Raw genomic sequence first — 24,296 nt, forward strand, 5'->3', positions numbered from 1 at the left:
AGACACACAGAAAGATAAATTTTAAAAAGCAGCAAGTTGAGAAAGAGCCTTAAAGACTGACCCTCATGGGTTTCACTATTGTGCTGAGGCCAAGAAACTTTGTGATCTTTAAAAAAAAAAGGCAACTCTCTTGACAGTTGGTGAGATAAAAGAATCAGTTCAAAGTTTTAAGTTTCTATGATTCTGTCCTTATGCCTCTCTCTCTGGTTATTTATGATTTTCTAAATGCCAAGTCTAGCAAATATTTCTCAATACTCATCCTCTGGACATATATGACAATATCTGATTCTTTATTCTGACCATGATTCTTGTTCTTCCCTTGATTTTTGTTGACCCCATGATTTCATTCTTCCCTGGTTGTCCTCCTCCCTCTGGGATGAGTCCATCTGGGGGCCTTTCTTGGCAATTAAGTTCAGGTAGTGGTCTTGGTTCTCAGGGATTTGTGCCTAGCTAAAGCGTTCGTAGGTAGAAACGTTCAAGAAAAATGTGATTGAAATAACAATTACAACAATCATATCAACAATGATCAGTGCGACACAACCATGGGGGGACCAGTCATGGTGACAGTGCTAATAAAGATAGTGTGACCAACTCCAGTGCTAACGCTGTCTAAGACTTCATGGGTCTAGACAGGAGAAAGGTATTCTGACATCCTAGTGGCTTTCATTAGCCAAATTACAACAGGTCACCCAAAGATCCAGATTCTGTTCTTAAAATATTAACTGTTACATATTTATAACCTAGCCAGGTACAAAAAGGCTTTCCAGTGATACGTATAATAACACTAAATTAAAAATGTGGGTGAATAGAAAATGAGATGATATTAGTACAGAAAAAGCATGAAGACTCTATAAAAATATGCGATCTGCATTTAAGGGGAAGCTAAGATCATTAAAATTGCTATTCTAATTGAGGTATGTGTGTCAAGTATTCAGTATATCTTTTAGATTTTTCAGAGCAGTTCATAAATCCATACAAAAACCTATATGATAGTACTGCTAGGTAAATGTTTAATGATAAATATGTATGCAAGTTTGAGTCTATAGTAACGTATAATTATTCAAATATATATTAAATAAAATATAGTTAATTTTCCTTATTTTAGAAATCTAACCTTTATTTACAAGCTGGTAATTTATGATAACTTTCAGAAAACACATTATGCAACTACTAGTACAATATCCCACAGCACATGATCAAAACAGAAACACATGATCATCTTGTACCAAATCTAAAATTAAAATATAATCCTTCCTTTTTATCCCCTTCAAAAAAACTGCATGCATGTTTTCTTGAAGGATGACAGAAACAGGAGAGTGACTCAGGGAGCTGTGCCTACTGCAATAATGCTTGTTTTGTAATGCCGTAATCATTTCTAGAATATGCCACTTTCATGGTACACTGATATAGAAAGTCTTAGTAAAACCAAATTATTTCTAATACTTTTTCAATATTAAAGGTGAGGCCAACTTTGCTAACTGACATGAAGCCAGGCTGACCACATGGACGTGGGTGTGCTAAATCCTAACGGTACCTGGGTGTAAAAGCAAGTACCTTTGAGTAACTTAAATTTTTTTCTCAGCTACCGCTTTATACATTTGCTCCAAGTCTCTCAGATTTCTTCTAACTTATATTATATTCAGCCATTTCCTCTTAATCATTACATTCTTCTGTAGCTCAAGCAGCTCTTAAAATTCCCCTTTCTTCCAAGAAGTCCCCCTTGATTTGTTGGAGTAGTAGTCCTTGAAGCACCTCATTTGGGTATGGGGTTTTTTGGTTTTTTTTTTTTTGTTTTTTTTTGTGCCTACGCTCTATTCTCTAAGCCATTAAAGCACTTACCTGTTTCTATTTTGCTTAAATTTTATGATCTGCTAGTGTTTATATGTTTCCCTGAGCTATGTTATTGGCAGAGGGACAGCAGAAAGCATGTTGAGCTGGGAGAAAGAACTGGCAGTGCTTAATTTAAGAAGTGATGAAGCCAGACAACTTTGAGTTTGACACAGATCCTGCCCTTACCAGCCTTGTAGTCTTAGAGAAGTCACTAACCTCTCTCTAAGGCCCATTTTTTTTTATCTGTGAAATGGACATAATACCACCTAGCTTATAAGGTTTACGAAGGCTGTTGAGAGCACTAAATGAGATAATTTTCTGCAGTACCTGGCATATGGTAAGCCCCCAACAAGAAGAGAATTAACAGGACACCTGATAAATGCTTTCTGACAATGGTTAGACAAACATAAGGTAGTCTAGAATTTAAGTATTTATTCTGAGTGTTAAAATTGGACCTATAAAAAGTTATATAGCTAATAAAAATGTTGAAATAAAGATGCTTAGGGGAAAAATGTCAACTAAATTACATCTTGTATTGAAGACACATTCTGTAGTGGCTGAATGCTGTATACTATTTAAAATAATACAACTAGAATTGCATTTTTGTAATTTAATTCATATTCATAAGCTTTATTGAGCACATTTGTAAAAGATTAAACTTTCACTTCCAGTTACTAAGATTTCTCCCTATACAGCAAAAGAACAAACATAACACTGACTTATTTCAAATAATGCATACTGTAGACAGTTATACTGTACTCTAAAATTACTTGTATTAATAAAGATATTAATTTCAGCATTAAAAAGTGGGATTCTGTGACACCCATAAAAAATTGGAAAACTCTGACACGTAAACTACAAATAGAGAATTGCTCAGTTTTCTGAAGCAAATAGTATGGTAAAGTTAGGTAGGGAACACTAACATAGAAAGACCTCACCATGACCTCAACAAATGGCCCGTGGTTCATCAGCAGCTCCTACTGCTTAGTGGCTAAGGAGCATCTTCAAATATTCAGAAAATACAGACTCTGCGAGAGCAGTGTTCTTAGTTACTGAGCAAGATACCTCAAAGGATAAGAAGTGGAGAGAAAAGAAACTGTCTGAGGGGAAGGAATGGACAGCGATGGGCAGTGCTAGCTCTCACACCAGGAGATTGTAGCTGTTTCTAATGGCACCCATGGGGTATCCAGGCTCCATCACATGTAACAAAGGGGTCCTCAAGGACAGGCAACACAGTGATGTAAAATGACAAATCAAATTAAGAGTGAGACAACAAAAAAGCTACACTGAAAAGATGCTTAGTATTTAGCGCTGTGAAAAATAAAAATTAGGCAGCAAATGCAAAGATAACTCATTGACATCTGGACCACAAATAATCTACCCCACTTATAACATTTTTTTAATGCAAATCATAAATTTTTCTAAAAATCTACTTGAATTAGGAGAGTTCAAACTATCCGTTGATATGAACTTTTCAAGTACACCTGTATGGCTTAGGAGAGCTAAAGCTTCAAAGATGTCTAAATATAACTTTCCAAATCTCTTCTTATCAATCTGTCCATGTGTCTTGGAAGCTGCTGACACTAAAACTCTAGTAAATGAGACACTGAAAAATGCTTTACTACACATCACATGCCATCCCCAAAATATTCTTTGAAAAAGTAACTCTTTCTGTGGCATTCACCATAAAACATTTAGCTAAGAAAAAACAAAAAATATATATATATTTAAAATATCTTAAAGTCATACAGGACCTAATGTAATAAAAATGACAAAACAAACACTGCTCAGGCATTTCAAATAAGGTTATTTTGGTTGAAATAAAAATACACCAACATCTTTCTAAGCTACCAATTCAGGGGGAAAAGAGAGAGAGAAGGGGAGAGAGAGAGAAACTGTAAACCTAATGCTTTATATACTAATAGCTTTATATACTAATAGAAAGTGAATATAAACCTAATGCTTTATATACTAATAGAAAGTGAACAATTTTATTACTTGTTATCTTTGGACTGCCCTTATTTTGGTGGTATTTATGTTTTCATCATGGTTGAAGAAGCAGCTTGGAAACAGGTGAGTTGCAAGTGCATGCTACTCTTGAACTTGTTCAGCAGCTCTTCCAGTAACCTACAGGGAGCAGAGACTATTTTACAACGTGACAGAATGAAGATTGTCTAGCAATATAAGAAAACATACAGGGAAACAAACTGCCCAATTTTGGCTCCTGTGCGTTCAAAAAAATTGTTTATCTAAGGATTCTTAACTCCTATTCCTTTTCCCCAAATTAATTAGGTTCCTTCCTAAAACAGATTGTTTGAGTCTGTACTTTTGCTTAATTCACTTTTTAAAAATTTACATACACTAAAATGTACTCTTTTTGGTATACAGTTCTGTGAATGTTGATAAACACATCTTAGCAGCCTCCACAACTGGGATGAAGAATAGGTCCATCACCCTTCAAATTTTCTCATGATGACCCTTTTAGCCACCTTTCCCTTTACCCCCACCCCTGGAAAACTATTCTCTGTTCCTCTTATTTTGCATCTTTGTCTTTAATAAATATTGACAAATGGTGTACTAAAGTGGTGAATTAAGTACCAGAAGAATCAGGGTTAGTTCTAATTCCACTGGGCAAATCAGTGTACTATTTGATTACTCATTTGTTTCCTTAACTGGTCTGATATGTCCATATAATTCTAGGGCCAGAAGGGATCTTAGATTCATCTGGTTCAGATGAAGCAACCAAAAATGGGCCTATGGGCATTGGAGTCAAGAGATTATTCATTGTTTACCAATGCTCAATATTAGAACACTGCCCCAATAGTAGATCTAAAACACAGTCCCCATCCAGGACTATATCAGGATTTCTGTTGTTGTTAACTCCCCCCAAAAGCATTAGCTTTTGAGTCATGTTCCACATGTTAAATATAATAGTGATTGTTTTAATCTTTATCATATTTGTTTTAAAGAAATCAGCAGAGTTTAGAATCAGATAGAGCTTGAAAGTTAGTGTGAGAAGAAAGAAGTAGGAAAATGGAAGACAGGGTTGCAAGTGGGCACTGTTTGTACAGGCATCCACTTGCCCATTTAGGAACATACACAGGAACATACAAGCAAAACACCTGGTCTGCTATTCATTCTTCCAAGCCCAGTCCAAATCTCTATATGACATTTTCCTACCATTAGCCCAGCCCCATGTGTTCTCTCTGCCCTCTGAGTTTCCACAACATTCACCTGTGCTAGAGCGCAGAGCCCATGCCGAGTTTTTCACACAGTTTAATAACACCATAAATATTTGTTTATGGACTGATCAGCCAAATGCAAAGGTAGGTGGACTTCAGTTACAGATGATGAAGGAGCAAAGATCTATAATGTTTCCAATACCTCAGTTGAGAGTGGGCTGGGCATTTATGAAATTTGCCTGGCCTAGATTTTGTCTCAGGTCAGAATTTCCTTTATATGAGTAGCAAAGTTTAAACTCAGGCTGAGAAAATCAATACAGTATAGGTGAAACATATATAACTTTATTATGTCATACGTACAAATCGATTCTTTCTTAATACATAAAGCACAAAATGTACATTGCTGAGCTACTCAAAGGAAAACAATCCAGTCCTGAATTTTAGCATGCTGTCCTTTTACATTTCTCTAAGTAATATCTTCTTAAAAATTTAAGACAAAAATAGTTTACTGATGAGTCAAAATAAACTTTCTTATGATGTGTTCTATACCAGTCACTTAAAACAAGAAAAGAACTAGTTTCTAAATTGTTATAAATCAAGAAGAAAGGTTTTACCTTATTCTGTCACTTGGGAGACAAGAAAGGCACAACTGACATAATGCATATTATTAAGGGCTTAAGTGCTGTTTTTTTCTTAAATACAAATCACTATTTATGAAAAGAGTACTTTTAGACAACAAAATCTTCTTCAACACATCTAACAGGCTGAAAATAGCATACAGAACTTACTACTTACTTTTTGTCTGCTCCACTGGAAAGCTGAGGCAGGGCTTCCAAAGCCTGTTTAAAACTAGACCTAGAATACAAACAGCAACATTTAAGTTGAAACATTAAGTTGAAACATTTCTAAGGGAAATTAAGAGCATCATTAAAAATTCTTAAGCATATTTTAAATATAAAGAAACCAGTATAAACCAGTGAAACATGTAGAAACATGAGAAAAGTAAGAGTGAAAAACAATAGAAAAAGTAAAAGTGAGGGCATAGTTATCAGACAGAGGCTTTGTAGGAGTAGGGTCAAAAAAGTCATCTAGGAAATGAAAAACTAAGGGAGAAATTGATTTTTATAAAAGGATGCTACTCATGATAGATGAAAGCTTAATGTTGGCATTTAATTTTTTAAAAAGTCTTTATTTTCAAAACAAACTGGTAAGAAAGGAAAGAAGCTAAGTAAAAATAAGAATGATCTTATGAAGGATTACACAAATGGGAACATTTATAGTATTGGTCTGTCCAGGGCCTGATTTACAGCTAATATCTTATAATAATGGAACACAACTTTTATAGAATTTAGTTATTATTACATTTTAAATTTGTATGACAATGGAGAGATTATACATATTTAAAATTCAACATTATTTCACTTCATGAAACAGAGTGAATTTTAACACCAATTTGGTGCATTTATCTTGTTAAAGTACCAGAAAAACTACTGAATCAAATAAAAAGCATTTTAGGGGAGATTATTTGGTAATAACTTGTACCATTCACTAAGAAACAGTTATTCTTATCTCTTATGACTAGTTGACTAAAGTGAAGAAATAAATGTAATTATTCATGACTTTAAAGTGGTCTTTAATTTTGTATTGTAAAAATATCCTCATCAGTATACCAGGAAATACTTTTGAGCAGTATTTCTCAACAAGGGGCAGGTATCATAGCACCACAAAGAGAGACTGACTACAAAGTCTCAATAGAGTCATAAAACACACCTGGAAGCTTCAGTTGTTCCAAGTGGGGGCAGGGTGTGGGTGCGGAGATAGGTTATAGCTTGTGGGCACACTTAGCTACCTTCCCAATATGAAACTGGCTCTCCTGTTTCCTGATGTCAAGGGAAGTCCCTGCTATAATCACCACGACCATCTTGTTTCTTTAAACCTCTTCTCAATTAATCAAAACAAATGGGATACTCTTATTATTTTTACATTATGACAAAATGATGATAAAGATGACACCACCTATTATTTGTAGTGTGCCAACAGTTTAGAAGGGGACTTGACATATTTTTCTCACTTATTTTCCCCAAAACTTTACCTAGAAAGTATTACTATCTTCCTTTTATAATGAGGAACTTGGGCTTTAAAAGGTTAAGTTAGTGAGAATACATAGGTACTTACACAAGGCATAAGTACTGGATAACTGGATATCCATCCACATGTCGAATATGGACTGAGTGCTTTTATCATCTGTTATTTAGCACGTTGTGCAGAAAAACAATGATTGGGAAAGGGTATGGTTAAATAACTAACACGGGAGCCATCCAGAAATGGCTTCTGGTCAGCCATGATGAATAGAAATAAGAAGCTAATTTTATTTGTTAGCAAAATAGTTGTCTTTCTTTCAGTTGTAATAATGACAGAAAGAATTATGGCATAAGCCATGTTATCAAAAGCTGGAACTGAATAAGTAGATTGTACAAAATGTCCTTAAACATTTTATTTGTATACTATATGGCTTCTCATGTACATTAACAGTATAAACCAATATTTCCTAGGTAATATTGTCAGTAAACGATTTTGTAAAAGCAAGTAGTTAGTGCTATTTCAGTTCAAATACTGATGTTTCAATGATAGGAAATCCTGACTTTCATTCAAAACAGCTAAAAATTATCATCAAATTTCCACTACAAAATTCTGCAGAGAAACCACAAGGCTTCCTCTTACGCTGATATTTACAACACTTGAACTGTCCTTCAAAAGTCTGTTATGAATAGATTGACTCAATTCTTATTTTCTTCCTTTTTAAAGAATGAAATGCACTGCTATATCATTTATGAGACTAATATTTATCTTACAGAATGAAAAACATAAAATGATATTAAACCTTTTTTCCTTTATATTAAGCTACAAAGAACCAGTCTTAGGAGTCTGTGGCTTAGTATAAGTGTATGCTTTTTACCTAAAAAAGTGATCAAAGATAGACTTTATCACATTGCAAAATCATAAACATTCACTCTGATCAGTTATCTTTACAAAGGATTTTATACACTACTAGTAAGACAAGCTTTATTTTTAATGAAATACTCAGAATAAAAACATTTAGCATCTCACTTGCTTTCAGGAGTCAGATGAACAGCCACAGTATCCCTCAAAGCACAGATTTCAAGCCTCGCCTAAAGATGAGAAAAGGACAAAGTGACAACAGGGAACTGTGACAATTATCAAATAGAAATAAGTAACGAGGGGGACAGTCTCTAGCTTGTTTACTGCAGGCACAGAGTTACCTCCACCCTTATGGTGATTACTAGTTATAAATAAACTTTCTAAAATAGTAAAAAGAAATTGGCTATGAAAAAATATCCTTTTATTGAAAATCAAGTTACTGTCAAGTATGACTATGTGAAGGCAGAGAGCTAGATATCTTGCTATAAAAGGTACAAACTACACAAGGATTTTCCAGCAATCTGCATTTACTATCTAATTAGTAATTTTTCTTTTAGTCTGCTTTTGAGAGGAAGGAAAGTCTGAAACACTGTCCCTTAATTATTCCCCTCCGCCATAGATTTAAGGAAATGGGTTGGCTTACTTCCTTACACCTATACCCTTCAGGCACACTGACTTTAATCTCAAGAGCCGAGCTAAAGTTCTGTAGATTCAATGCAATGCCTATTAAAATCACAGCTGGCTTAAAAAAAAAAAAAAAATTGACAAGTTGATCCCAGACAAAACAATCTTGAAAAAGAATAACACAGTTGGAGAAATTCACACTTCCTGATATCAAAACTTACTACAAAGCTAAAATCATCAAGACAGTGTGACACTGGTATATGGAGAGACATATAGGTCAATAGAAATGTATGTCCAGAAATAAACCCCTACATTTATGATCAACTGATTTTTGATAAGGGTGCTGAGACCATTAAATGGGCTGGGTAACTGGATATCCACATGAAAAAGACTGAAGTTAGATCCCTTCCTTAACACAAAATTAACTCAAAATGGACCTAAATGTAAGTGATAAAACTATAAAACACTTAGAATAAAACAGGAGTAAATCTTTGTGATATTGGGCTGGGCAAGCCTTTTTAGAAATGGCAGCAAAGGACAAGCAATGAAAGAAAAAAGATAACTTGGGCTTCATCAAATATTAAAAATTCTGTGCTTAAAAGGAAATCATCAAGAAAGTGGAAAGACAACCCACAGAATGAGACACCACTTCTCACACATGAAGATAACTATAATCTATAACACAAACAGTAACATGTATTGGTGAGGCTATAGAGGAATTGGAATCTTCACTGGAATTGCTGATAGAAAAGTAAAATGGTATATAACCTTTTGAAAACAGTCTAGCAGTTCACCAAAAGATTGAACAGAGTAACCATATGACCTAGTAATTCCATTACTAGGTATGTAACTAAAAGAAATTATTAAAACATATGCCTACAAATAACTTGTAAATGAATGTTCACAGAGGCATTCTTCCTATCAGACAAAACTGAAAATCCAAGTATTCATCAAATGATGAATGGATAAATAAAATATGGTATATTTATTGACATAAAAAGGAATGAAGTGCTGCTACATGTTATACCATGGATGAACCTTGAAAAAATTATGCTTAGTAAAAGAAGCTACTCACTAAATTCATACTGTATGATTCCATTTATATGAAATTTTCTGAATATGTAAATCACACAGATAGAAAGCAGACTGATGCTTGTCTACTATCGGGGAGAAGGTCTGGGAGGAAAATGGATAGTGACTGCTAATGGGTCTAGCGTTTCTTTCTGGGGTGATGCAATGTTCTAAAATTGATTGTGGTGATGATTACACAACTCTGTGAACACAGTAAAAAAAAAATCACTGAATTGTATACTCTTTATCTTACAGACACATTATATGGTATATAAATTATAACTTTTATAATTCAAAAAGGCTAACCTAAATAATGCAGAACTTTTAGTTGAATATTTTAGGAGGATTAAATAAATCACTGTGAAACTAATCTTCATGTAGAAATTTTATGGAAACAAAGTGAAAAGGTGTTTTAATTAACCTATAAATTACACCAATTATAAAAGTGGTTATTTATATAATATACAAAAAACTGTATGCCAGAAAATGTCATGCTAACAGATCAGCAAAAATCACTAAACCATCACTTCATTCCTCTATAAACTGGCTCTCAAGAAGGTTTTGAAAACTGATGCATTGGTCTTTTATGTAAACGACTATTAAAGATTAACCTGTAGCTCTTTGCAGTTATCTGCTCAAAAGAAAGACAGTGAAAACAGTCATTCTCAATGGGAAAGGGTGAAGTGGGGTGTTTACAATCATTTTAACTTTTTCAAAATGGAAAAATGCCTGTCCAGTTCCTAAGATGTATCAAAATATTAGATATTGGAAGTTATGGTGGCTAGTAGTCTCCTGGACACATGTACAGTAAATTCTCATTTAATGTTGTCCACAGGTTCTTGGAAACTGTGACTTTAAGCGAAATGATGTATAATGAAACCAAATTTTACCATAGGCTAGTAGCTGGAAACAAGAGTTAAATTCTTATGATATATTTCTGGTCACAAAAACATCACCGAACTTCTAAATAAAGACCCCAAACACTTATAATATTAAATATTGAAATAAATATGAGCTATACATACACTTAAGAAAGATTAATACAAACAAGTAAGATCATTATTGCCTAACTATTTATTCTAGTTCAGGGTCTCAGGTGGCCGAACCCTGTCCAGGCAGCTCAGGGTGCAAGGTGGGCCTTACCCTGGACAGGATGCCCTTCCGTTGCAGGGAACATCACACACACCCCACACTCACATAGACTGGGACAGTGCAGACATGTGCACAGCTTTGGAATGTTGGAGGAAACCAGAGTACCCAGGGAAAACCCTCACAGACATGGGGAGAATGTACACCCTCCAAAAAGACAGTGGCCCCAGCTGGGAATCAATGTTTTTTCCTTTTCAATGTTATAATGAAACAATGTTGAACAAAATGTTATTCAAGGACCTGTTGTATATGGAAAAAGTTCTCCAGCTGATTATCTCTTAACTTTTTCCTGCTAGCTTTGAGAAAAATTTTGACATAAGGTAAATGGGATGCAGAGGTAATTTGCTAGGAGGGGAGATTTTTGTTATTATTTCAAAACTGCCTAGGCCCACTGTAGTTACTGTAACTTCCTTTTTAATTAACCTTCAGTATAACATTTATGCTACTGCTCTCCTGTAATAGAACTACTATAATCGTCATGATCTTTTAACTTTATATCAAAAGTCTGATAAATCAGATTTTTAGAGAAAATTGAGGCAACTGTAAATATGTTTTTGTAACAGTCTTTCCCTTAAACAACTTGCCTAATTAGTGCTCTCCATTCCTTTTGCCTCCCAATATTTTTGTACGAAAATTTTCAAATGTATAGACAGTGAAAGAATTTTAGAGTAAACATCTGTATATCCACAGACTCTACCATTAACATTTACTAGTACTATCACATATCTATCAATCCATTATATTATTTTAATGTACTACACCTTAACTAGAGTAGACTTTCAAATTTTTTTCTTTTTTCATTTTTTGAGTTAAAATTTATATACTACGCAATGGACAAATATTAAAGTGTACCATTTGATGAGTTTTGACTGATACATACACCTATGTAATGAAAATACATATCAAGGTATAGAACCACTACCCTGTGAACCTCTTTCAGGCCCCTTCCCAGTTAATCTCAACCACCCAGAGCAATGCACTTTTCTTAGAGTTTTTCTACCACAGGTTAGTTTTATCTGTTCTAGAACTTCATGTACATGAAACCAATATAGTAATATGTGTGCTTTTGTGTAAAGCTTCCTTCACTCAGATGAAAGCTGAGATTCATCCAGGTGGTAGTTTGTCCACACTGATACTGAATAGTATTTGTTTATATGAACATATCAGTTAGTTTATTCTGTTGATGGACACCTGGTCTGTTTCCAGTTTTTGGCTATTATGAAAAAAACTGCTATGAGCATTCTTATGTCTCCCCGCCCACCTACAACATATGCTTTTAGTTCTCTTAGTTAAATACTGAGGATTAGAATGGCTGGGTCATAAGGAATGTGCGTGTTTAGTTTTCAAAGAAACTAAATAAGTTTTTACCAAAGTAGTTGTACAATTTACACTCCCGACAATGTGTGAAAGCTCCAACTGATGATGTTGACCATCTTCTCATGTGCTGATTGGCTACTCTGACTCTTCTGGAAACTGAATTACGTGTATGCTAGACCTTCTGATATTGTCCCAAGGAAATCTAATTTTTTCCTAATTATTCTTTTCTGTTTTCATATTGGATAATTTCTGTTGATCTACAAATTTAATGACTTTTTATTTTATCCTCTCTATTCTGCATAAAAAGAAAAAATCACAGAACTTTAGAAGGAATTTGCATTTCATAAGTGTCATAAATGTCTTGTTCTACTCTAAAGAAATGAAAACTCTGGAACTTGTAGACAATGCATAATGGGTATGGCTTATGCAAGATAGATGACAGAGATCTCAAATCAGCAAATCCATTCCAAAATAAACAAAACAACTAAAACCCTGTTTATATTATAAGACTGCTGACTAAAAATACATTTGTATGTATTAAATGAAAATAAAAGTTGAACATGGAACTGAACAATTTTGGGACCTGTAATGCTCCATTTTTGCTGAAGGATGAAACACACTGCATAAGGCGGCTTAGCTCTTCAGAAACTGCTTCAACCACTTTGGATAGCACCCGAGGCACCAATTCTTTGGAAATAGTGAACACCTGATAGAAAATTTAAAATAAGAAGAAACGGTGTATTAAAGGAACTTTTCTTGACTTGAATCTGTTAAAAACAAAGGAATGCACAAAATAATTCACAGGTCTTCATAGTCACATTTTTAAAGGGTCAGAATTATAAATGAAAGGAAGATAGCGACTTATACTTAAGTTGTATTAACTGATTCATGACAAAAATAATCCCCTTAAAATATATTGGCAAATATAATTCTGAAAGATTGCTGATGTGGACAAACTAAAAATAGTTTTAAGGATTTCTTCTTCCTCTTCCCCTTACACAAAGAGAAATATGATTTCTAAAGAAGAAATTAGAGGAATAAAAACATACTGGGTCAGACTTTCCTTAGATCAAAATAAACACCATTTTATACTGGGTACATTAAGAGTTAATATATTTGGAAATTTGGTAAAACATTTTATTATTCTGATTTATAAGTTAAACTAAATCATGCTTCCTTTTTAGATTTTCCGTTTTTCAGATTGAGTTACCAGTTTAAACCTTTGGGTCAACCCAAACATAACAAGAACATTTTTGGCAAATAAAGATCATGTGGGAAATAGTAAATAATAAGGATTATGAATGAAATTCTACTTTCAGTCACTGGGATAAATTAAAAGGGGGCTTAAAAAGCCTAATACTTACAAAAAATCTTATAGTTATTGATGATGTTCATAATCAAGGCAGCCTCTCTAGGAATCACTATTATCACTAAAATATGCCCATACATTTCACAGTTCCTCTACCACCTGTCTACCTACCACAGAAACACTTTCACTGACTGATGATTTAATTTTACACTTTAATTTTATTGGAAGCTAACATAATAAGAAAGCATATTTATATTTTTGATAAAGTCATGGTTGAAAAGATATAACTCATAAAAGATGTATGTGATAGATTCCTGAGTTAAATCATATGAAAATTTTATTTTTATAGAGGAATTTATAAGCTTCCCTTTACAAAGAAATTAAAACTATACTATGATAATCTCTTTGCTTAGCCCTATTTTATCTGGTCACCTAGCAGTCTATGAGCCATAGCTACCCCGAAAGATTAGCAAAGCAGTGAATAACAGACTGTGAAATTACAGAACAGGTATTACAGTGGTGATAATGGTGGTAGCTATGGTCTCTTCTTTTGATGTTCCTTAGAAGAGTCCTCTCAAGAAGAATGTTAAACAAGAATATTAATATAAAGCTTAAGATGATAATGCTTCAAGTGACGGCAAGTTTTAGCATGAATCAAAAGCATCAATATCTATATGTACCTCAGTCGGCCACAGACAGAAAACCATGCACCTGCTTACTAACTTCAGTCTGCTCTTTGAACCCATCTAACAAACATACTTTTCTGGAATCCCAGCCACTATGTAAGAGCACATTGCTACATGAATAAGATGCCAATGCTTATTTGTATACTGGTAAAGAAGAGGTTAATAACTTCTCTGAGATAAGGGATTTCACATTCCTTTTAATCCAAGAAAAGAGACCATCTTTTCAATCTCTCTACCTTTCAAATGCTAATAAATTTAGTTTTAATTATGAGAAAAAACAATTTCAAGAAAAAGACTCTCATAGTTAAAAACACATGTGTGTGTCCATGTATGAAAGTAGAGTTTTGTTTTATTTATACTCAAGATATAGTCTGAAGGGGAACAAGACCACCATAAAAACCATCAAATTTGCCTTTTTTTGTTGTTGTTGTTACTCATATCTCTTAAGAACATTTAATGATAGCTTACCTCTGCATGCACTGCAATTATATTCACCAATGCTTCTTTTAAATAGTTTCTGACACCTGAAATCAAGATGGGCGGGGCAGGGGGAGGGGGAGTGGGTGGGTGGGCGTGAAAAAGGTATTTAATGGAAATACAAGCTACCTATCCCCCCTGCTGGCATTCATGCACACAGTACTACTGCCTTAGAGTTTCTAAGGAGAAACAGAAAGTAACATCACCACTGTCTATTTCTTTTTGAGAACCAAATGATGCAAGGACTATTGTTGTACAGGTGAAAAAAAAGTTAAATTACTTAAGAGTTTTCTTTCATTGTTTTTCTATTCTGTCATTGCTTATGCTCTCTATAACTGTTGGTCAGTCTGCTTCAAAGCTGAAATTTAAAAATGTCCTTTAGTTTCTTCAGCTATATATTCTTCATATATATATGTACACACTCACATTAACACAAAAAAATAGACATGAGGATATTTACCCAAACTTATAAAACATATATGCTAAATATCTATTATAGCATCATATTTCCAAAGGCAAAAGTCAAATTATTACACACATCTTAAAACATTATGATCTTAAAAATTACTTCTGAGAGAAACTTCTGACAAAACCACACTCAATCTGATTCTATAAAGCAAGTTAAAGATTGGATAAAATATAAGATTTCAGATGGTCTAGAATTAACAAACATTACTCCACTCAAAAGCAGGTACACATAAGATTCAACAGTGTAAGAACCTGAAGTCAGACTATCTTGGATCAAACCCCAGTTTCATAACCTACAAGCTGTGACTTTCGGCAAGAAGACTATGTGCCCAGTTTTCTCTTCTATCAATGAGTATAAGAACAGTACCTATCTTGTCAGGTTGTAGCGAGGATTAAAGAAGATAATGCATGTGACTGGTCCTGGTATTCACACGGCTCACTGACAGCTTTCATTATCATTATTTTGCCAAGAAAAAATATAAAAACAAAATGCTGCTTTATTGTAATTTCAAAACAATTACTTTCACTTGGAATGAAATATTTCAGAATCATGCCTTCTAGAATCATGTACTGAGAATTCCTTTTCTATAGAACAGAGAAAATTCCACCGCACTTTAAAACCATGGATGTTTACCAGTAACGATGTTAAAGAGAATCTTTTCCCAAATGTCATGTAAGCTACTGATTATTTAGAAGAGTTGAGATAAAGGCCAAGAACTATAATCAACTTTTTGAATTGGCATTTGCAGATTCTAAATATATGACTAGCTTTTGATTTTTGTCATACACGAGTGTATAATAAATAGGTACTCTTTTGCTTTTAAGGAGCCAATTTCATATATATTTCTGAAGATTCAGGTGTTATTAATTATATTTTGCAGAAAAAAATTTAAGAAAGCTGATTGAAGAATAATTAAATATAATCCAGAAATTAGTTGATTCTTCCTGAAGAAAAGGATAACAGCAAGGTAATAAGTCTTATCTGGGAGGTAGAAGAAAAGACTATAGGAGTCTATTACAAGTGAAAGTGAAATAAACTATCTTGTGCTCAAGAACGGAAAAGCTTTATTCCTGTAAGAGTAAAACTATACCACACAGATGTTCTTTTGGACTGTTCAACTGCTATAGTCAGTGCATGAGGTTGGACCTGGTTGTAACACCTGCCCCCAATAATCATGATCACCAGGGTCAATGTGCCTCATTTCATTACCTGCTCGCTAAGCAGTCCTCACAACGTGAGTGGAGGAAGACCGGGAAGAGCACTCTGGTTTGAGAGTTCATAATCACTGTACTCAGATCTAGAACTTTAAATTGCAGTCCTGGGGAAGTCTAGCTCATTATGCATACATATATAAAACATATATAGTTACTAAAAATATAAGCACAATATTAGGCCAATGATGATCTAAGGAACTTAAGAGTAAGAAATTCAACAGTCTCTGCCCTCCGTGAAAACCAGGGTCCTGTCAATGCGACTATACGAACAAATGTCAGGAGTTTGGGTTCTAGCAATGTTCTAGCAATGATGACTGGAATATGAGGACAGTTTTTAACTTCTAAAATTCTTCAATGTAAAAAAGAAGAGTGGGGCCAGAGTGCTGACTAAAAAGCAGAAAATTAAACTTAGAATGAAGCAAGACAATGTTACATGCTCACTATGCTATAAACTCAACTCCCACTCTGACCCTGATAGGAAAAACATTTCCTGGCAAGAACCCATCAGACTAAGCATTACTAATAAAACACCCTGTAAAAGAGATAAATCTAAATTACTCAATACAATTCTAAAGACAAAGCTGTGAACAGTAAAAAAAAAAAAAAAAAAGAAAAAGAAAAAGAAAACAGCAAAGCACAGGATACTTTCAACCATTAGAACCATTTTTGGAAAAAAAAAAAATCAAGCTTCCTCTTTTAGGCTGAACACGGGTTCTGAAAGGATAACGCATTGGAAGGAGCAGAGCCTTAACCTTGGATAAGTAAGAAAATTGTTGAATCTCTTGGAGACCTGATTTTTATGAACAGAAAAAAAATGAAATAGCTGCCTCCCAATTGCAACAACAACAAACTGCTTCAAGGGGTAAGTTGCAATATTAGAAAAAGAGAAAGGAAAAAAATCTGTGGTCCTAGGGACGAACAGAAATAGAACCCCTAGTCAAGCCACAGTAAGTCAGTAGGGGTTCAAAGAGACAACATTAAATTGAACACATCTAAAAAACGTGTGCTAGCTCAAGGCAGAGCTCGGTGAAATATTACAACCTCCCAAAGCAATGCATGTGTTGGTGTTACAATTTAACAATAAAAAAAATTAAAATATTAAAATGAATCATTGATTGCCTCTCCCCAAAAAGCTACTCATTGCGTTAAATAAAGTTTTTGCATTGCCCATTGGGCTGAAATTGTTTAGTTCTAAGGGAATGGCTAAAAGTTCTCATTCATTTAACATAAATTTGTTGAGATTCTACTCCATGGTGGACACTGCTAGGCACACATCAGAGGTAGCCAGACAGTGTCCTTTAAGTAGAATATGTAACTATACCCAGTATGAGAAAGACTCCCAAAGTGCTTCGTTATTTTTACCTTAATTTACTGGTGTTCAATGTGAATCTAAGTTGTATGTAGAAATATGTGCTAGATGGCTATATGAAAGGATTTTACATTGTAAAAAAGATCTTTGTACTCAAATTTGAGTAATTCGTAATACATTTACTTGCTATTTCTTTAAGTTCTTAAAAGGTTAAAGCATAGCATTTGGGGGGATGGTGGTGAAAGTCAGGGCACTAAGGGCCTAGACATCATCCATGTCTAGGGAGTGAGGTCTGAAGGTTCATAAACACGAAACAGATACGATCTTTTGTGGTCTTCCTAGTTAAGAATTTCAAATCCTTCTTTCTTCACTCCATTTACAGCCAGTTATCTAACAAGAAACAAAACTAACAGCACACACTGTTCACTAACCTTCCTCTCCCAGCCTCTACCCCATACTCACTCAGGGGTCCACACTGACAGTTTCAGATGTGTTTCTAATAAAATAAATGCAGATTAGCTCCTTGGGTTTAATTGCCTGATGCATTTTTTTGTTTGTTTTAAAATGTTGCTCCAAATCCAACTATAAGCAGATTATCAGCTCTTTCAAAAATCTGTACCAAAAGACTGTAACAGTGGCAGGTGCCAGAGATTGCCTTGCTCGCTCCATGTTGTACTAATGTCAAACGGCCCCATCAAAACACAGCTGGCGGCAGGTAGCGATCTTTTCAGTAGCTAGAGTAGCCAGTTACTTCTGTTTGGGAAAAATAAAAGTATGTGGAAATAATGCCAAAAGGATGGAAATTCTCACACTCAGGATTGAAAGAGAACAGACTTGGATTTTGAGTAATGTAAACTTGGGCCTTCCCTGTGATTTCACTGACAGCTGAGCTAAACTCAGCAGTCATTTTCTTGAATGGAAGGGGTTAGATTTGGAAAGTAAGAAAGAGGTAATAAGAATGTCAACAAAGATGTTGCCTGAAAAAGATCCTGGAGCTGCCAGAGAAGGGCTGTACATACATTTTGTTGTCAGAGTGGCTGAGGCCTTGAAGCAAATGGCAGAATGAAGTGAAAAATGAGTTTAAAGGGACCATGGTCATGGTATGTGGGGCCAAGACCATGATTTGATTTTGGTTACTATTTTCAAAAGGTCCATGATTATTGCAAAGGGACCATTTTATAGTTAATTCTGGTGGTATATATTCTTTCTCTTCCCACTACAGTTTATTCTAATTTTAATATTATTAACATTAATAGTTGATGATTTTAAGTTTATTGAGGTGACAGAATGAAATAACACTCAATGTAAAGTCAGAAGATGTGGGATCCAGGTTCTGGATTACCTATATACCAATGATAAGGCCTTAGACAAAAATCAGTTCACTTTTTAGACAACTGCCTACTTTGCAAAATGTAGAGATTACATCTGTTTTGCTAACAAAGCTGTTATAAAAATGTAACATATGTTTATTCCCTTATTCTTCAAATACCGTGCATCTACTATTGCTAGGCCCTGACAGGTTGTGATGTACAAAAGTGAGCAAAACAGACATAACCCACCTTAAGAGAGATTATCATTTAGTGGTAACTGTTACATATTTCAGGTGTTATTTCTTAAAGACATAAATAGTTGAGTAAAAGGCATGATGACTGGAAAAAAAAAACCACGCTAATTTCTCTTTCTGAAACAAATGGTGTAAAAGTCTGGACTATGTAACCCATTAAGAGTGTCATCTAGCTGCAGCATACCCTAATTGTAGATGAAGTTACTTTGAGTGGCACCAGGAATCTCAGAACAGTTGAATGTGCATATAAGAACATGACAGAAGCAAACACCCCAGACACAATATCGAATGTTACTGTGATGTGCTATAATTGGAGAGATTTGTCTTTGATGATACTCCTATTTGGTTGGTTTACACAAAATCCTCTTGAAGTTGGAAGTTTAGTGGAACTCTTTTGTCATACTGGCTTTGAAAAGAATGGCTAAACATCGCACACTAGGGAAGTCTCAGAAGCTGGCTCCTAAGGCAATACCTGATCAATGGCCTGACTGAATTAGAATTATATATATGTGAAGAGAAGGCAGAAACAGATGCTGACCTCAAACACCCAGGTTACTTACTAATCAGTCACCTTGGGGCAAGTTTCTAAATGGCTATAACTTGTCACTTTCTCTTTATAAAAAAGAGATACCATTTATTAAATGAAATATTTCTAAGAGGCTAACAATACATCTGCCAAAAAGCAGGCAGTAAGCAGATTACTGGTTACGTCCATTGACTGTCCCTTATATTCCAAAGTGTTGCACTTAGCTCACCTCTCATGTCCTCTCAGTGCTGGGTCCCATTCCTTCTGACTGTTGCAGCTCTTTATTTGTGTGACTACTTGATTACTATCACTCTCCTCTGCTAGACTATAAACTCTATAAGCACAGGGATCGCCTGACTTACCTCATCTTTGTATCCCCAGTACCTACCACAGTAGCTGGCTTGTAGAAAATGTTAAAAAATACTTATGAGTAAAAAAGTCAAAGAAGGCAAAGACTCACTAGCAAGTTCCTAGAACTTAACCTTCTTAAATAAATCGATAAGTGACTGAATGAGTGAACAAATACGTCAGAGAAAAAAATTTAACATATGGAGAATTCTAGAATAGAATATTGCTGAGGCTAAATACATTTGTTTTCCAAATATGCCTTATTTTTCTAGCTATATATTTAAGCAAAAGCTTACTCAAAATAATAAGCCATTAAATATTTACTGAAGGCTATGTGCGGGATACTTATGCAGATGCTCAGATATATTAGAACACAGTGCACACTCAGTAAATGTGTCAGGAAATCTAGGTTTCAGTTTCAGTTTCAACAGTAGTGGCCCATAAATGCTAAATTTATGGTACTCTTAGGGAAGGAGCTGTCAATGAGGCCAGTTTGCATAGGAAAAATAAGGCAAACCAACTTGCTTCTTGGAATTACATTATCATGATGTAGTAATTAAGTATTGTTTTTAAAAAGGTTTCCTTTGGATAAAACCTCACAATTTTCCATGTTATTTCGGCAAGGGAATGAGAACAGCTACTAAGCATTTAGAATATGTATCTCCTGTACTCTCTGAGTATGAAATTAAAATGTGTCATGATATTTGACCAAAAAAGTGTCCCCACCCACACAGTATCAATTTAGACTACCACTTAGCAATTAATCTAGTAGCCCAGTCTGGAAATTCCCCATGGAGAAAACAAAGCTCATGTCTACTCTGAGCAAGAACCCGTAGGCTTCTTTTCACAGGGTGGGCTTCCTGTAAGTGGGCCTGTACCATATACCATCTTCTCCAACGATATTGTCTTGTTTTTCATACATCAAAGTCGAAAAGAAGTCTTTTTTCTTGCTATATCTGTCAGTTTCTTCTTTTAATCTAATAGGAAGGGCACCTGATTTTGGAATAGGCACACTACTAAAAATATTTATTGAGTGCTTATTACTATTACATGCCAGGCTCTATTCTAGGTGCTGGGGTTATAGCAGTGATCAAAAAGGAGCAAACCTACAAAAAAGAAATTCCCTCTCCACACTGGACTTACATTCTAGTAGTGACACACCCAGATTTAAGAAAACATGACCATCTTACATATGGGAGAGAGCCTTACATCATCTCTAAAGCAGCACAAGAAAGCAATTGCATGACAAAAATTGTTTGGCAAACAGTAAAACCCGTATTGGCACACAGATTGTTTGATTAGAATCCTCAGCACTGTTTGTGGAAAAAATGGATCTCTGATATGTTGAAAGGATGCTAGTGTGCCCAATATGCCAATCTCATGAAATAATGCCTCGCAATACAATAATCTGTAATAATGTAAAATAGATCATGTACAGGTGGTTTTTAAAAAGTTTTATTATTAGTTTCAATTATACACTACATTGGTTAGACATTTATATAGTTTATAAACAATCCTCCTGATTGCTCTGTCTCTCCTCTGGCTCTCCACCTCGCCATTACATTAATGCTGACTGCAGTCCCTATGCTGTGCTTCCCATCTCTGTGACCATCTATCAACTACTAATTTGTACTTACCTCTTCAACCTTTTCTCCCAACCTCCTTACTCTCTGGTGTTTTTTTCCCCCCAGTTTTGTTGAAATGTAATTAGTTGCTCATATTTACATTGTACAATTAAATGAGTTTTTTCAATTATAGTTGACATACAAGAATATATTAGTTTCAGTTGTACAGCATAGTGATTAGAGCCCAAGTGATCACCCCACTAAATCTAGAACTCTTCTTCCCCTTATATATTACGACATTGACTATTTTCCTTAACTACACTTTATATCTCCATGACTATTTTGTAACTATCCATTTGTATTTCTTAATCCTTTTGCCCTTTTTCACTGTCACCAACCCTCGTCTCAAAACATTCTCTGTATGAGTTTGTTTCCATTTTTGTTGTTATTGTTTATTTTGTTTAGATTCCGCATGTATGTGAAATTTGTCTTTCTCTATCAAACTTACTTCATTTAGCACAATATCCTCTAGGTCCATCAAGACAATAACTTTTTCCATCCCCTTCCTTTTAGCCTGTGTGTGTCTTTTAATCTGAAGTGAGTCTCTTGTAGGCAGCATATGTAGAGATTCTGTTTTCTTTGGTTGGAACATTTAATTCTTTTCCATTTGAGGTAGTCATTGATAGATATGTAGCAATATTTTGTATTCCTGATTTTGATACATATTTTTTGTTTTTAAAGAAGTCTCTCCAACATTTTCTTTAATAGTGGCTTGGTGGTAATGAATTCCTTTAGCTTATTTTTGTCTGGGAACCTCTTTATGTCCTTCGACTCTAAATGATAGCTTTGCTGGATAAAGTATTGGTGGTTGTAGATTCTGGGTTTTCATCACTTTGAATATTTTGTGCCAACCCCATCTGTCCTACAAATTTCTTTTGAGAAATCAGCTGCCAGTTTTATGGGTGCTCCCTTGCAAGTAACTTTTTCTCTTGCTGCTTTTAAGATTCTCTCTTTGTATTTAACCACTGGCATTTTAATTATGATATATCTTGGTGTGGGTCTCTTTGGGTTTCTCTTTCTTGGGATTCTCTGAGCTTTCTGGGATTGTATGCCCATTTTCTTCACCAGGTTAGGGAAGTTTTCCATCATTATTTCTTCAAATAGCTTTTCCACTTCTTGTTCTCCCTCCTCTCCTTCGAGTACCCCTATTACATGGATGTTTTTACATTTAGTTTTGTTCCAAAGACTCCTTAAATTATAATTATATTCTTGGCTTTTTTTCTTGCTGTTGTGTTTAGGTGACCTTTGCTTCCCCTTCCTTTATACTGGTGATTCAATCCTCTTCTTCATCCACTCTGCTGATTCCCTCTAATATACTCTTTGTCTCAGATAATGTATTCCTCATTTCTGACTGGTTCCCTTTTATAATTTCCATTTTTATGTTTTTATTTCTTTGTTAAAGTTCTCACTGAGTTCATCTGCACTTCCCCTAAGTTCACTGAACATCTTTATAACCAGTGTTTTGAATTCTGCATCTGTTAGATTGTTTGACTCCATTATTCCTGGATCTCGGTTCTGTTCTCCTATATGGTTTCTGCTTCTCTGTCTTTCCATTTTGGCTGCCTTTCTGTGTCTGTTTCTATATATTAAGCAAAGCTCCTAAGTCTCCTGGTCTTATTAGCATGGCTTTGTGCAGTAGGTGTCCAGTGGTGCAGTCCTGAGAGAGGTTCAGCTGCAAGCCAAGTTTAGCCCTAACCTGTGCCCCTCCGGGGCCACCTGTTAAAATTCAGCAAGCAATCCACAGATGCCGTGCTTATAGTTGTCTCAAGAAACCACACCAGAAAAAGAGGTCAGCTGCCACCAGTGGGAGTCTGGGAGGTTGCTCAGCAAGTTGCATAGGACTCTCCAAGGACAAAACTGGATGTGGCTTGTATAGGGCCATGAGTTGGGGGAGGCGGAGTTTCAGGGAATCCTCTGGGTGGAGCAACCTCTGTTATCCAGTTCAATGACTTCTCATCTATGGCAGCTCTGTGTTTACACAATGGGAAGGGCTCCTCCCCTTGCAAGATGATTTCTTATTTCTCTCTCTAGTTGTAGGGCTTTGTTCACTTAGACCTCAGGCTTGCTATTTGCTCCATGTTTCTGTCACAACTTTGATGTGGTCATAAGAGCAGATGAACAAAGCCTCTATCATCTATACCATTTTTACTTCTCTCGATAATGTACAGGTGTTTATGGAATGACTTGGATTTAAATCTTAGCTGGAAAATCAGTTAATTCACTGAAGCTTCAGGATTTTTTTTGAAGCATTTGGGAAATACTTTATAAATTAAAACTGGTATACAGGTAAATTTGATTCTTCTTAAATTAATAATTTGGACAAATTGCTAGGCAGCCCTCTCTAGATAATGTCTGCATTGAAGAACACAATAGTGAACACTTTGGATCAATCAAGATTTTCTTCTTGATTTTTTATTTTTTAAAATTAAATGTTCACTGAATATAATTAAAAGAACACAGAAGTATAAGTTTTCATAATAAATAAAAGCTCAATAAACTTCTTCATCCTTCTCCCTAGTTTGGTATATATTCTTCCAGATCTTTTCCTATGAATATAATTTTTTTCCTAAAAAATTAGATTATACTATGCATTCTTTTCTTGAAACTTGCTTACTTCATTCTGTAACATGTTACATTCTTCCATGCCAGTGCATAT

The 24,296-nt window shown here is 34.9% G+C and overlaps 1 protein-coding gene across 2 annotated transcripts in view; it reads right to left on the reverse strand.

Moving 5' to 3' along the window:
- Positions 1-2,425: 2,425 nt before the first annotated feature.
- EXOC2 (exocyst complex component 2) overlaps positions 2,426-24,296 on the reverse strand; it is a 210,240-nt gene continuing 188,369 nt past the window's right edge. Inside the window, exons 24-28 of one of the 2 annotated variants that reach the window (XM_006918860.3) lie at positions 14,577-14,632; positions 12,697-12,819; positions 8,121-8,182; positions 5,808-5,867; positions 2,426-3,957 (exon numbers count right to left, since the gene is read on the reverse strand). In XM_006918860.3, the coding sequence (XP_006918922.1) occupies positions 3,864-3,957; positions 5,808-5,867; positions 8,121-8,182; positions 12,697-12,819; positions 14,577-14,632 (395 nt within the window). In that variant the 3' untranslated portion in view covers positions 2,426-3,863. Of the gene's footprint in view, positions 3,958-5,807; positions 5,868-8,120; positions 8,183-12,696; positions 12,820-14,576; positions 14,633-15,413; positions 15,500-24,296 lie in introns of those variants that run through there. The other variant, XM_025051694.1, reaches the window with a different exon arrangement.

Source organism: Pteropus alecto, unplaced genomic scaffold, assembly GCF_000325575.1.
Source record: "Pteropus alecto unplaced genomic scaffold, ASM32557v1 scaffold58, whole genome shotgun sequence".
Classification (NCBI taxonomy): Eukaryota; Metazoa; Chordata; class Mammalia; order Chiroptera; family Pteropodidae; genus Pteropus; species Pteropus alecto.